General features: G+C 45.4%; 1 protein-coding gene across 10 annotated transcripts in view; it reads right to left on the bottom strand.

Moving 5' to 3' along the window:
* Positions 1-215: 215 nt before the first annotated feature.
* WIZ (WIZ zinc finger) overlaps positions 216-13,560 on the bottom strand; it is a 40,108-nt gene continuing 26,763 nt past the window's right edge. For 4 of the 10 annotated variants that reach the window (XM_072149185.1, XM_072149188.1, XM_072149186.1 and 1 more), the window contains 7 exons: positions 12,098-12,361; positions 10,998-11,705; positions 7,363-7,716; positions 5,764-6,597; positions 5,331-5,687; positions 3,206-3,395; positions 216-2,934 (listed from right to left, as the gene is read on the bottom strand). In XM_072149185.1, the coding sequence (XP_072005286.1) occupies positions 2,775-2,934; positions 3,206-3,395; positions 5,331-5,687; positions 5,764-6,597; positions 7,363-7,716; positions 10,998-11,705; positions 12,098-12,361 (2,867 nt within the window). In that variant the 3' untranslated portion in view covers positions 216-2,774. The remainder of the gene's footprint in view (positions 2,935-3,205; positions 3,396-5,330; positions 5,688-5,763; positions 6,598-7,362; positions 7,717-10,997; positions 11,706-12,097; positions 12,362-13,560) is intronic. The other 6 variants (XM_072149190.1, XM_072149193.1, XM_072149187.1 and 3 more) reach the window with 5 other exon arrangements.

Raw genomic sequence — 13,560 nt, 5'->3', positions numbered from 1 at the left:
GATTGTCCAAATATTCATTGCCATGCTCTTTACCATCTTCCTGATCAACGATTCCCAGATTCCCTGGGACAATCACTTGCATTACCTTGGCCACAGTTTTTATGATCCCGCTTGCTGATGGTTTCCATGTCATATATCCTGATTATAGAGCCAGTATTGGCTTCATATCAGCACACAATGTATGTACGTAGGTGTAAATAACCAGACATCTCATGGAGGGTAAAAACAGAATCCTTTACTTGAAATTCTACACGTTAACATAGTAAATCAAAGTGAAGTGAATCTGGAAAATTAAACAGCAGATTACCATAGGAAGTATGTGGTACAGTACAGGGTGGGGGGCAATTAATGGATTCACATCATAGCCTTCAGCTTAAGGGAGGAAAGAAAACAAATCATATAAAATGTATGAAAGCCCCATGTCATGGGGTAGTAAGGAGCTACATGGTAAGGTGGGTGCGTTCAGCCCCCCGCTATAAGACACTATACACAATGCTGGGTAATAGGACGTCCCTCTTAACAGCTTCCCGGGATAACAGAGGAACGGTGGAAGACGCATGGTTAAACCGAGGGGGGCCCAGAAGAATGATATGGTGATATAGCCCCAATAAATAAGAACTACAAAACACCCCAACTACATATTGGGGTAGGTAAGAAACTAAATGATAGTTGTGCGAGACCTCCGAATACATTCAGGTGGGGGGGAGGAATTAATATTCGTCATCGAATATTAAAAAAAAAAACCAAACAAACAGAACGGATTTGTGATGCAGATCCTGTAAAATACATAGTAAATCAAGATGTGGTGCCCCAAATAAGGGGTGGGAAGGGCGGTGACAAGATATACAACCACAATATTACAACGTATATATTATATACATATAGGCTCCTTGCCCGACAACCCTACAACTGTCCCCATATTCTACCAGGACACCCGGGCCCAAGGTCAAGTAACGGCACGGACGCCATCTACTATCATGGAAGTCTCATGTCTGTCTCCGAGGACAGCGCCACCTACTAACCATTTACCATTACTACCGTAATACTGGTCATTTCACTGGAATATACCGTAGCATATTTTAATGGGAGATTGTCCAAAAAATTTACTTTTTGGGTTTTTTTTTAAAATTTCTTTCTGTAAGAAATTCCAGCAATCTGTAAAAAAAAAATGATGCTTAAAGGGGCAGTACTTACTGTTGAATAATCCTTAGGATAGGTGATCACGATGAGACCGCATGGCACGTCTCCCTCTCTAACCTATAGGCCACGCAATGAGGCTGAGCTGCAATACCAGGCATGGCCACTGTATATTATATGCAGCTGTGCTTGGGTAAGGAGTGAAGAGAGCTCAGATCTCTGCCTCCCACTGATATCATCTATTCTAAGTATTCGTGATCAATAAAAGCTACTGCCATCTTTGAATAGGGTTGTCCCAGATCTGAAACTTATTACCATTATCCATAGGATATGTGATAAGTCTCTGATCGCTATGGATTCAACCGCAGGAACTGCTAATCACGTGACAATTATAGCTAGATGTATGTGTTGTTAGTAGCAGCTGAACTGTGGAAAATGCATTTATATTCCCCTCTCTGTGACTGCTATAGCATCACACCAAGAACCGATTACAGAGGAGAGTCCCTCAGTGATCCAAGTCCAGCTACAAACCTGCAATGTTAGTGCTGCTACCAACACCACACACACATAAAGGTATGGTTACACAGATCTCCAGGGACAATACTGAAAACTGTCTGCAGCTCTGAATGGTCAAAACTTTTGTTAGAAAGTTCCATCATTCACAGCGGAGTTTTGATATTTAGATGGAGTAACTCGCGGCATTCCTGTCACTCCTTAAATTGTTTATACAGAAGTTGAAAAGCCATGGCCGCTTTTTTGCAGTGTTATTTTTAGAAGAAACCAGTCATGTTTTTCAACCTCCTGACTAATAATTTAGTCCCAGGGACCGAGAAGCAGTGTCTTTTCACTACTTGCAGTAGTGGGGCACAAGGTCTCCCGCTCCCTATGGTCACAGTTTGGGTGCATTGTGTGACTGGAGGCTCTAGGTTCATGCTGTACAGAAGACATTCAACCCCCTCAGTCACTGCAGGAGCCAGACCACTCGATACACCTTACTGTGACGGAGGTGACTTGATCTCTTCAGGATAACGGCATGAATCCCGCTCCCCGATGGAAGGCCTTTTTATGTGACACTTAAAAAAAGGACACTGCTTCCTGGTCCGAAGTATATTATATAAGAAAAGTTGAACAGCTAAACCAAAGACAGAAAGGGGGTGGGGGGGTCATACGTCAATGAATCGAAGACAAGCCTAATGTAGGGGGACAGTTAAACACCCACCTATCCGATAGAAGAGGTCACCAGATCACCGCTTTATTCTTCCACCTTGTAATACATACACACATTCCTCAGCGTTTGAGGCCAAGTAGAGGGAATTTCAAATTTTTAGACCAGTTCCTTTAAAAAAAAACCTACAATTTTTTTTCTTTTTTTTTTTTTTAAGCTTTATCTACTGACATGGTCACTTCTCTCGCAGTCCCTTACAAAGCGCAATACCAGCTCCTACAACCACAAAGGCGCCTTCACATCTTTTACCCAAAGCCCAGACCCCCTTCTCCATTTAACCATCTTCTAAAAAAATGTCCATGGGGGTCCTTCTATTCATGTCACCATCCAGAGATCTGTTACAAAAGCACAAGCCACCATTGCCCAATGGCCGAGTGTAACGTGCTCATCCGTACATCCCTACCCCTAGAGGTTACTGAGCTTTGGCGGGCTCAGGCTGGGGCTCCTGTGAGGAGTGCGTGTGTGGTGGGCTGGGGGATTTAGAGAAGTTCATTTCCAGTATGTGATGCTGGAGGTGACGGACCCACTGCTCCTGGATGGAAAGTGGACCCTGGAACTGGATATCACAGAACCTGTGGGGATGGAGAAAAGAAAAATAAATCAATGATTAAGAGATGGCAAATCAAAGCAGCATCAAATCATAAAGTCTCAAAGTTTAGCTGCTAGTGGTGCATAAAGAATACACCAGTCTCGTAGTTTAGGTCCAGCTTTATTCATGGGTTGTACGTATAATCCTGATTCTCTAGATTGTGGCGAGTCTGCTGCATACAAGTATCCAAGTAAAGAATACAAAGTTACATCAATTATCTATACGCATATTTTTATATTTTAGAGATTTCTCACCTGCATTTTAACGTGTAAATATTCCCCACAAACTTGACCAAGGATGTCTGCGGTGGTCTTGGCACCAATGAAGGGACAGGGCGAGCTCTTACAGGTGGACGTGGCTCCTCGGCTTTAGGAGGCTGGTCAGCGACAGTCTCGTCCCGTGTAGGTGGAACCTCTGCTGGCTTAGGGTGACGCCGCTCTATTTCTATTGGTAGAGGGATTATATTATTTATTACTTCATCCCTGTACTTCTCCTTTCCACAAACTTTTAAACACTTTTCTGGGCAATATGTGACTTGTAATGAAGAATAGATAAGAAACCCATTTGCTGTGACTCACTACTGCCCCTCCTCATAGAGCTTATAGAAAGACCTCAATAGTGTAACACTAGACTTCTATACAGACCCAGCTGCTGTGACTCACTACTGCCCCTCATAGAGCTTCTATAGAGACCTCAATAGTGTAACACTAGACTTCTATACAGACCCAGCTGCTGTGACTCACTACTGCCCCTCCTAATAGAGCTTATAGAGAGACCTCAATAGTGTAACACTAGACTTCTATACAGACCCAGCTGCTGTGACTCACTACTGCCCCTCCTCATAGAGCTTATAGAGAGACCTCAATAGTGTAACACTAGACTTCTATACAGACCCAGCTGCTGTGACTCACTACTGCCCCTCATAGAGCTTCTACAGAGACCTCAATAGTGTAACACACTAGGCTTCTATACAGAACTAGCTGCTAGGATTCATTACTCCACTTTCTCATACAGCTTCTATAAAGACCTAGCATCTGTGACTCACTACTTTCCCTCCTCATAGAGCTTCTACAGAGACCTTGCCACTGTAACTCACCCCCCCCCCCTTCCTCATAGAGCTTTGGCAACTAGCTGCTGTTACTCCCTACTGCTCCAAAAAGCTTCTAGAGACCTAGCTGCTGTGATTTACTACTTCCCTTCCTCATAGAGCTTCTACAAAGACATCACTGCTGTAACTCACTGCTCCATTTCTCCCCAGAACTTTTAGAGACCCTCTACTCCACATCTCCATAGAGTTTCTATAAAGACCTAGCTGCTGTGATTCACTACTCCCGTTCTACCCTCCATAAATCATGTAATCTGACCTTAACAAGCTCCTAACCACGATTACTTCAGAAAAAGTAATTTCATCAAGAAAGGGGAAAAAAGTCTGAAAGAAACGTTTTGCTCTTTAGGTTACAAACTTTCTTGTAACTCACATTTTTTTCATTTAAAGGAGACCTGTCACCAGAATTTTACTACCCTGACTAACAATGCCTGCTGATAAAAGGGTAACAGGTCCTCCCCATATCACCTAAAATTAGCTTCCAGTGGGGCTCCGTTTCTTAATTACATCCATTTTTCTGATACACAAATTAGTTTTCCCGACTCATGTCTGCTGGCTGACTCTTCTCTCCCAGGCTGGCAGGTTCTATTTACTTAGAGGAAATATTGTGTCAATATTTTTTTTACAGTGCCTTTTGTTATTCATGTCATGTGACCAGAGTGACATCATTCCAGGTACTTTAGCCTTCTAACAATAGCAAACTGTACACAATGTATGTGATCACATAAAATCACAGCAGCCTCAAATGGAGGATGAGGAGAAGCAGAAGTCCATAGAGGCCGCTGTGACTTCATGAGGTCAGAAACATAAATGGCATACAGTTTGCCATTGTTAAGAGGCTAAAGGACCTGAGCTTATGTCATCTTGGTCACATGACATGAACTGCTAAATAGTAAGGAGGCATAAGGCATGGGGTCGAGTAGATGGGAGGGGCCATTGAGCAGGACACGCCCCCTCTCATGCCAGGTAATATAAAATAAAAGGTGATTTATGTGGATGTAAGCAAAACAATTTTTAGCTAAAAGAAGGTGCAAGTCAATTACTAGGGCTCTATAGGAACCTGTCACTGTCTGTATATGTGCAAGTGTGGTGACAGGTTCCCTTTAAGGCCCATATTCACATGATAATGTTCCCATTCTATGGGGTTTAATGTAAAATATGCTTAGTAAATAGGGCTCTATCGTAAGTCTAGCATTGTACACAACACCTACGTTTCTTTGGGATACTTTGGAGACAAATAAGTAACCGGTCTATATACTTAGTTATGCACTTACTGTGCCCATGTACTTCTGATGGCTTTTCAGCAGTCACTCCATGTGCTACAACGCTCCGTTCTGGTTCTGGCACTTTTGCTGGGGTAACGGCCGGACTCTCTCTCTCGGTGATCCCAGGCTTTGGCGATTGCAAAGCCCGCTTAAACTTCTTAGTGTAAGGGCGCCCTCCCTGGATATAGCTGAGGTAAGCTCCAGCCTTCTGCGGGCGCTGCTTCATCCACTCACGTAGTGTTTCTATGGGCGATCCATTGACGCACCATTCCGTTACTCCGAACTGACGGAGGTGGGCTCTGGCGTGGCTGGCGAGCGCCTTACGGTTTTCAAAGAACAGTCCGCAGAGTTCACAGCACGCCTCCACTGCAACGGGAGGTGAGAAAGTTTAGGACACCAGACATAAGAACGAACAAATAAGTTCATAAAAATTTCTACTTACACGAAGTCACAGTCTTCTCTGGAGAGGCCTTTACTTTCACCTTGAAGGGAAGCTCTGTTTGGATGTAAGCCTTTGGCTTGCCATCCGGAGAGTAGACCTTGGGTTTGTTGTCTCCGTGCATGAAATGTTTCGGCTTTCCATCCACTGGAAGATAAGGCTTGGGTCTACCTTCTCCATGGAGAAAGGCCTTGGGCTTGTGCTCCCCGTGTATAAACGCCTTGGGTCTGGGATCTCCAGTCAAGAAGCCCTTTGGTCTCCCATCGTGAATGAAAGTCTTTGGCCTACCATCAGCACCCAAGAACGTTTTGGGCCTGCCGTCACTTTGAATAAAGGTCTTGGGTCTACCGTCCTCTTGGATGAAGGTTTTTGGCCTTGGTTCTCCCTGTATGTAAGACTTAGTCTGATTACAAGTCTTTGGCTCAATATTCACAAAGCCCCTATGATCAGGCTGCCTTGGTCCATGGGACACTGGCCTCTTAGCTGGCATTGGAGACAAGAAGTTATTATGTGGACGCCCGTGAGGAGAAACTGAAAGATCTCGAGCCATTCCTTGAGAGCCCATCCCAAGAGGAGACAGTCTCTGTGATGGACTGGGTGGTTCATCATTACCCCGGGGTTCTTTTTTAATGGTAGTGAGCTGCTGCTGTGGCGGCATTGGGCGTCTTTTGCGTATAATCTCCCGCAGTGTGTCGATAGGCGAGCCGTTCACGTGCCATTCGGTAACGCCCATTTGGCGCAGATGTGAGCGGGCGTGACTAGACAGTCCCTTGCGGTTTTCGAAGAATTCATTGCAGAACTCACAGCGGATGTCGCGGGTGGGGTCAGCCCGTGAGGCTGGAGAAGAGGAGGAGGAGGAGGAGGGAAAAACAAAAAAAAATGATGAAAATTTAGAAGGGAAGAGGAAACAAAACTGCAAAAACAACAGTTAAATAATGAAAAAGCAAATGAGAAGGATCACACTGAGAAGGGGAAAATACAAAGAGCAAAAGCGGAATAAACCACAAAGCAGCGCTCCCTAATAACAGCTCAAAAACACACGCATGCCCAATGATAAACAGGGTAAACAAGTCGGGGGGGTTAGGATTGCCAAAAAAAGAGACTAAAAATTCATTTTTTGCTTAAAACATGGGAAGCAGGATAATATGTAGCTGAACCAATAACTGCAAGTCTTACCCAACTTTTTAACTAAATAAGCACAAAGTTTACAAATGATCAAACTTTTGGGGATACCCTGCTTCTACTTTCCGCAAAAACCACCCTGGTTACTTTAAGGGGTCAACAAAATCACCACAATTGGCATAAAAGTGCTATGAACCATACCCCAAGACATTCTAGACTGTAATGTATACAATATAGCAGGGGGAAAAAAAAAAAAAGTACAAACCACACACTAGTCTTATATGCACGGAAGCAAAGCAAAAGTAATAAATTACGAGCTACAACATCTGTCCAATATCTATGAAGCACAACACAAGCCTGGCCCCTAGCCAGCGTTCTCCCGTGAAGAGGTCTAAGAGATGAATGCAACAGACAAGATGGGAAGCGATGAAGATGACGAGCAATGTACATGTAGAGCTTGCGGATCAGCGGCCCACTTACACAAGTTCAGAGGTGACAGATCGGCGGGCCACTCGCTGGCCGTGAAGGTGGGAAGCTGAGGATGCTTGCGTTGCATTGTTGGAGATAACCCACTGAACGGGTGGGATCCAGAGGGGGAAGAGGGAGGATGATGTGAGAGGAGCTTGTCCGGGTTGGGGCCTCCAATTCTGTTGGCCGATCTGGGGCAGTTCCCGGTGGCCAAGATCTCCCTCAGGGTGTCGATAGGCGAGCCGTTGACGTGCCACTCTGTGACGCCCATCTGGCGCAGGTGGGAGCGCGCGTGGCTCGACAGACCCTTTCGGTTCTCAAAGAACTCGCCGCAGAACTCGCAGCGGACTTCTTCCGAACTTGGGGCTGAGGAAGGAGGGGATGACAGATAAATGGTTGCCTCGTCATGGGGCAGCAATAACAGGACTGCTGTGGCTCAGCCTACGCCACCGAAACACGACGTCCTGCAACATTTTACACAATTCTATGATAATAGAATGGGAGAGGTTGAAGACCCACATCACCCGCAGGCTAGGCAGCCACCAGTCTAAAGCAGAACATCTAGGTGTGCACCCAAAATAAGACACAAAACATCACAGAGTGCAAAAGAGTCAGTAGCAAAGCAAAGCGTTAGGTCATCATCAGAGAGCGTTAACAGCCGAGAAAGAAACGCAGGGACTGGAAGAGAAGCCAAGGGGCTCGACTAAGCCATGCAAGACCACACAGAGGGCAAGACCAACGTGGAGATGTATAGCATTAAAAATAATCAGGGGTCTACAGCTCGGACTGGTGTCTGTAGAGCATTAAATAAGCCGACCATCATATGTATACGGTAGAGGAACAAAGGGTCGGACATGTTGGAGGCGTCTGCCTCTTCCTAAAGAACACCTGAAAACTTGGACAAGGCCACTGTGCACATCTACAGGAGCAAACAGAAGGGGGTTTCGGCAGAGACTTTAAATATAAGGCCACCACAGGTCCCGAAAAACTCCTTGTGATCATCTGTTGTCCCTGCATGTACACATATTAATATGTGAAGACCACCAGAGCAGTTAGGGGTAAGCTCATAAATGGTCCAGCCCCATTCTACGTCTATAGCTCCTAATCCTCAGAGCGATGTATGAAGAAGCTCATAGTCGCCTCTGTATATTGGCCCATCACATCTCATCACATCTTGTGCTCAAGCGTAGAAGATATATTTGGGCGCCCATGGAGGTCATATTACTAGGAAGTGTCTGGGGAAACTAAAATTTCCAAAAAGTTTTGGACAAACTGGTGAGGGGCCATGTACAGGAAACCCCACTGTTCACAAAAATTAAAGAGGAGACCACCCAGTTGAGTGTTTGGCTCCTATTAACAGACTAATGTGTAACCAACAAGCACAGCCACTATGTAACATATAGCGCTCTGCTTGGTGAATAACGGAGAGGCTGCAGGATTTGTCCAAACACCACAGACTCTCCAAACCACTGACCCTTCCCCTGCGGATTAGATCATAAAAAGGAAATCTGAATCCATCATGATAAATCAGGAGCACTTACTGACACCGCAACTATGGTAATCTTTAAAAAGATGCTAATGAGTTTGAAGAGCTTACCAGTGCGCCTCCATGCTGTAGATTCACTGGCTGTTACAATGTGCAGGAGCATCCCCCCTCCCAGTGTGCATGGAAGTGCTGAGGGAACAGGGGTAGAGAGACAGTAACAGCCTGTGCAGCTACAGCACCAAGGGGCTCTGGTAACTCTGGTAAATTAAGCTCTGGTAAGCTTAATTTTAGAAGGTAAGAGGCGATGGATAACTAATATAAGAAGATTACCACAGTCACGCTGCCTGGATCTATGAGTAAGGGTCCCTGGTTTATCATGAAGGATTTTGATGGTAGATTTCCTTTAACAAAACCCAGGACGACTCCTTTCAACACTGGTCCAAGGACTACACCTCAACCTACTGGACTGCAGGACTAGCCATTCTAGGGTTTGGATATGGTGATCTTTGTAGGACCCCCACGAGTTCTTGCTTTGGAGTAGTACAGACATTCTAAAAGGAGGGATTAAAAGCCAAAATATCACACGAGGATCAGGCAGGCGCTGCCATTAGTTGCAGAAACAAGAGAGTTAGTATCAGCAGCACATCACAGGTCATAGAGGTCCCATGCACAACACCCAGCGGAATACTCTGAGCGGAACAACCATGCAACAAGTGGGCAAATCACTAGGATGAGGACTCACAAAGACATAGTGTACAGATATGACAGCACTAGGGTGGGATTACATTGGTGCCCACCACTATGCTGTTAATTCCGGAGCTACCCCCGAAACCTTACCGGGTCCAGGTGTAGCACAGCAAATAAAGAGACATTGTGATGTAAAGTGCTGTGTGCTGACCCTTCCATACCACCACCCTAATACTAGACCTAGTCACTGACCACCAGGAGACATGGAAAAGTCGCATCATCAGCTATTATGTGAAACCCTGACAAAGGGAGGATGTTTTGCAGGAATTTTCCAAAGGCTGAAGATCTGCTCCACTCATTTCTTTACAAGCCCCATTAGGCTTCCTAAAATTTCTGGAAACAGATCTGCTGTGTGTCACAAGATTAAATAAAGATGTGGCGTCTAATTATAAGTCTCATAAAGCTATGCACAGTGGTAAAGCTAGAATAAGCCCTTGCTCCCTGCAATGCCCCACACAGATGTAAAGCACTAAGCGGGGGACTTGTTTTATTGTGACAGGTCAGAAATAGTCATCAGTGAGAGGTCCGGTGCTTGTAGCTCCCTTCATCCACTCACATTTCTGAGAAAATGAGCAGAGTAGAGTCACATTTTACTTGAGAGGAAGAGGTTTAGAGGCTGCTGGGGAAGAGTCGCCTATAGCACCTAGAAACATACATCTAGTGTCATATTAAAGATAAGAATTTAATCTTTCAGACGGCTTCAGGCTCGCAGTTCTGTGATCAATAGAACTGGAGATACATAGGCATGAACAAGATTTTAACCTGCAGCTCAAATTACCAAGTGCTTCTTTGCCTGGCTGTATCGCTGGTTCTGTATCTTACCTTTACTGGAATACAATGACCCATGTTTCTAGGTGTAATAGAAAAAAAAAAAAAAAACTAGGGGTAGCTGAAGTGACACTTCCTCTGCAGCCACTAAACTTATTCCTCCCCGTAAACATATGTCGCACGACTTTGGAGGAGATTTTATAGTAAGTGGATAAGATTTCACATCAAAGAGGGAAGTCTAAAAATGACATTTCATGCACTACCTGTGTGTGCTAGTAGTTTATTGGGGTAAAATCTGGTGACTGGTTCCCTTTAAGCACCTGTACGTCACACCTTAAGAGCTTACATGTAGCTTACACATGGAAACCCCCTGCTGGAAATGGAGAATAGTGGAGTTGTCACACACTGCACTCCTCTAGAAGTTAATGTGGTCAGACTATCGCTATCTGTAATGTTATATCCTAATGATATACACACCACAAGATGTAAATCCACCATGTCCCGCTATCTCTAGTCACAGAATACAGGTACTACTGGACCTACTACCACCTTATGTTGTATGGACCCCAGACCCTGCCAGATATGAAGCCATTCCTGGCACCCATCCTATCCCCTGCATGTATTAGGCAGACAGTATCATACTTACATAAATTGAGTGGCGTTGAGACATTTTTTGGGGACCAGTAAGACTCCATGTTGGGTGAAGGAGACATCCTCATCTTTTTGGTAGGCGGTGTGTGGGACGGAGATGGCCTTGGATGACCCAGTCCCATTATTAAGGGTTTGTGTTTGTTGGGGGATTCCAACTTGCCGTGAAGGCGCACAGGATTCCTGTGGACAGCGCCAGCCTCCATGATTTTTGTATGAGGATTGCCAGCGGATGGCATGATCTGCGGGGCACCGGCTTCTACGATCTTTATGTGGGTGGTGTTCCCTGACCCACTGGGGCATTTAAAGTGTGCGGAAGTCTCTATGGGACCAGTGCTTTCTGATAATTTCATGCTGGTTTCAGATTGATGGTCAGACACATCGGTGGAGGTCTCGTTGTTCCCTTTCTCCACTCCTTCCTTGGTGGCTTCGTTGTTCTTGGATGGGCTTTGGTCGGTGGTGGGTTCTTTGGAGGGTCCATCTACGGATGCGTCGTCAGCCGGCATGGATCCAGACAGCCTCTTCTTGAATTCTTCACTCTTGACCAGAGAGTTGAGAGCTGCAATGGCAGAACCTTTAGTGTCCGGATCAGTCACTCCCAAGTGGCGCAAGTGAGCACGGGCATGGCTGGATAAGCCCTTCCGAGTCTCAAACCAAGCGCCACAAAACTGACATTCATTTTCTCTGCCGGTCTCACCTTCTACAGCTGTGAAATGAAGGGATGACACAGGGACGGGGAGAGGAGGGAAGAGGAGGAAAACAAAAAAAAAAAAAAAAAAAAAGGCACAGACAACACAAACGAAATGAGGAAATGGGTGAGTAATGAAAGATGTTGCATGGAAATGTATACATACGTGATTAAATCATATACATAACGAGGCGTCCATGGATATAAAGGAGTAGTAACGGCAGGGAGGAGACAGACCAGAGAGGTGACCATGCAATAGGAAAGATGGCGACAAGGAAAGAAAAAAAAGGAATGAAGTAAGAAAGGGGCAAGATAGGCTGTATAGTACAAGAGGCGCCTGCATCACCCCACCCAAAAGCCCTGAAAAAAGCCTGAGCACCCGTCCCTCGTGGCCCCACAACACCACTCACTCAGATTCAGAGGCCCGTCCTCCTCCCCCCATTGGGCCTTGGGGGATCCAGGCTGGGAGCTCGCCACCTTCTTGGCCCCCAATAAACTCTCGTCTTTCGGCAGCTTGCCCTGTTTAGCCAGCTCGTTCAGCAGGTCAATGGGAGCCCCGCTGCTCTCCGACTCTGGCACCCCGAGGTGCCGCAGGTGGGAGCGCGCGTGGCTGGACAGGCCCTTCCGGGTCTCGAAGCACGCTCCACATAACTCACACGTGGTGGGACCAGGGCCTGGCAGAGGGTACCAATCACAAACCGAATTACTAAGTGGGCCAGGAGTATCTCTACTACGAAGCCTTTACATACCATACTATAAGGAAGGTCTACCATTACAAGCCACGCTCATCCACACACATACACAACATTTATATGTAGGAAGAATCATGCACTATGTACCCAGGATAGGTAGATACCTCAGATAGAAGGGTGCATCACATGGCACTTTGAAACGCTGTTTAGAGGCGATAGCATTCAGCCAACGCTGTGTTTACGTCTACACCATGTTAATGTACACATAATTTTAGCTTAATTTTTGCAATTAGGAAAATCTCTTTGCAGCCTTTGTACAGTTTAAAATTGTTTGTTGTGTTAACAGCTTGTAAAAGTAAACGCAATCTTAACACAATGCAATTAGAAAAAAGCCTTCCAAACAGCGCTTCATAAAGGAATGTAATTGGCACAAGTGAATGCTCCCTCAACGTGGCCCTATGAATAACTCCCTAAACGAGCAACACAGCTGATAGGTTTGAAAGATATTAGGCGCATGCATATCCCCAAGAGGTCAGGCTGCATCTCCCAGGGGTAATGGGCTGTCCTCTATTTAAAACACATGGATGGCCGGTCACACAAAAGGACTCTGAAAAGGGGTTGTCCACTTTCAGCAAATAATTGATATTATTGGCCTTTTAAAAAGTTATATATAAAGTATATAGGAAAATTCTATCAATTCCTCTGTGTTTTCTAGATCTCTTCTTGCCGATATTCCGTAGGAAGCTTCATTGTTTAATTCCATGGGATATAAATCTGCCCCTAATCATGTGATGTCCCACAGGTGCATGGTCATTGCATCCCTAGTCATGTGATGTCACAAAGTCGCATGGCTCGTTATATCCCTGGTCATGTGGTGTCACAGTCGCATGGCTCGTTATATCCCTGGTCATGTGGTGTCACAGTCGCATGGCTCGTTATATCCCTGGTCATGTGGTGTCACACAGGCACATGGATTGTTGTACCCCTAGTCATGTGATTTGACCCAGATGCACAACTCATTATATCCTTGGTCACTTGATGTCACACAGGCGCTTTCCTATCCATACAGCTATACCTCCTATAGAATGACAGCAAGCAGAGATCTAGAAAACTGATGAATTGATAGAGTATACTGAAAAATTGTATAATGCAAACAATTATGTGCTAAAGTGTACAGCCCC

This window comes from Engystomops pustulosus, chromosome 4 (genome assembly GCF_040894005.1).
Source record: "Engystomops pustulosus chromosome 4, aEngPut4.maternal, whole genome shotgun sequence".
In the NCBI taxonomy this organism is placed as follows: domain Eukaryota; kingdom Metazoa; phylum Chordata; class Amphibia; order Anura; family Leptodactylidae; genus Engystomops; species Engystomops pustulosus.
This window is presented reverse-complemented; position numbering and strand designations above follow the sequence as displayed.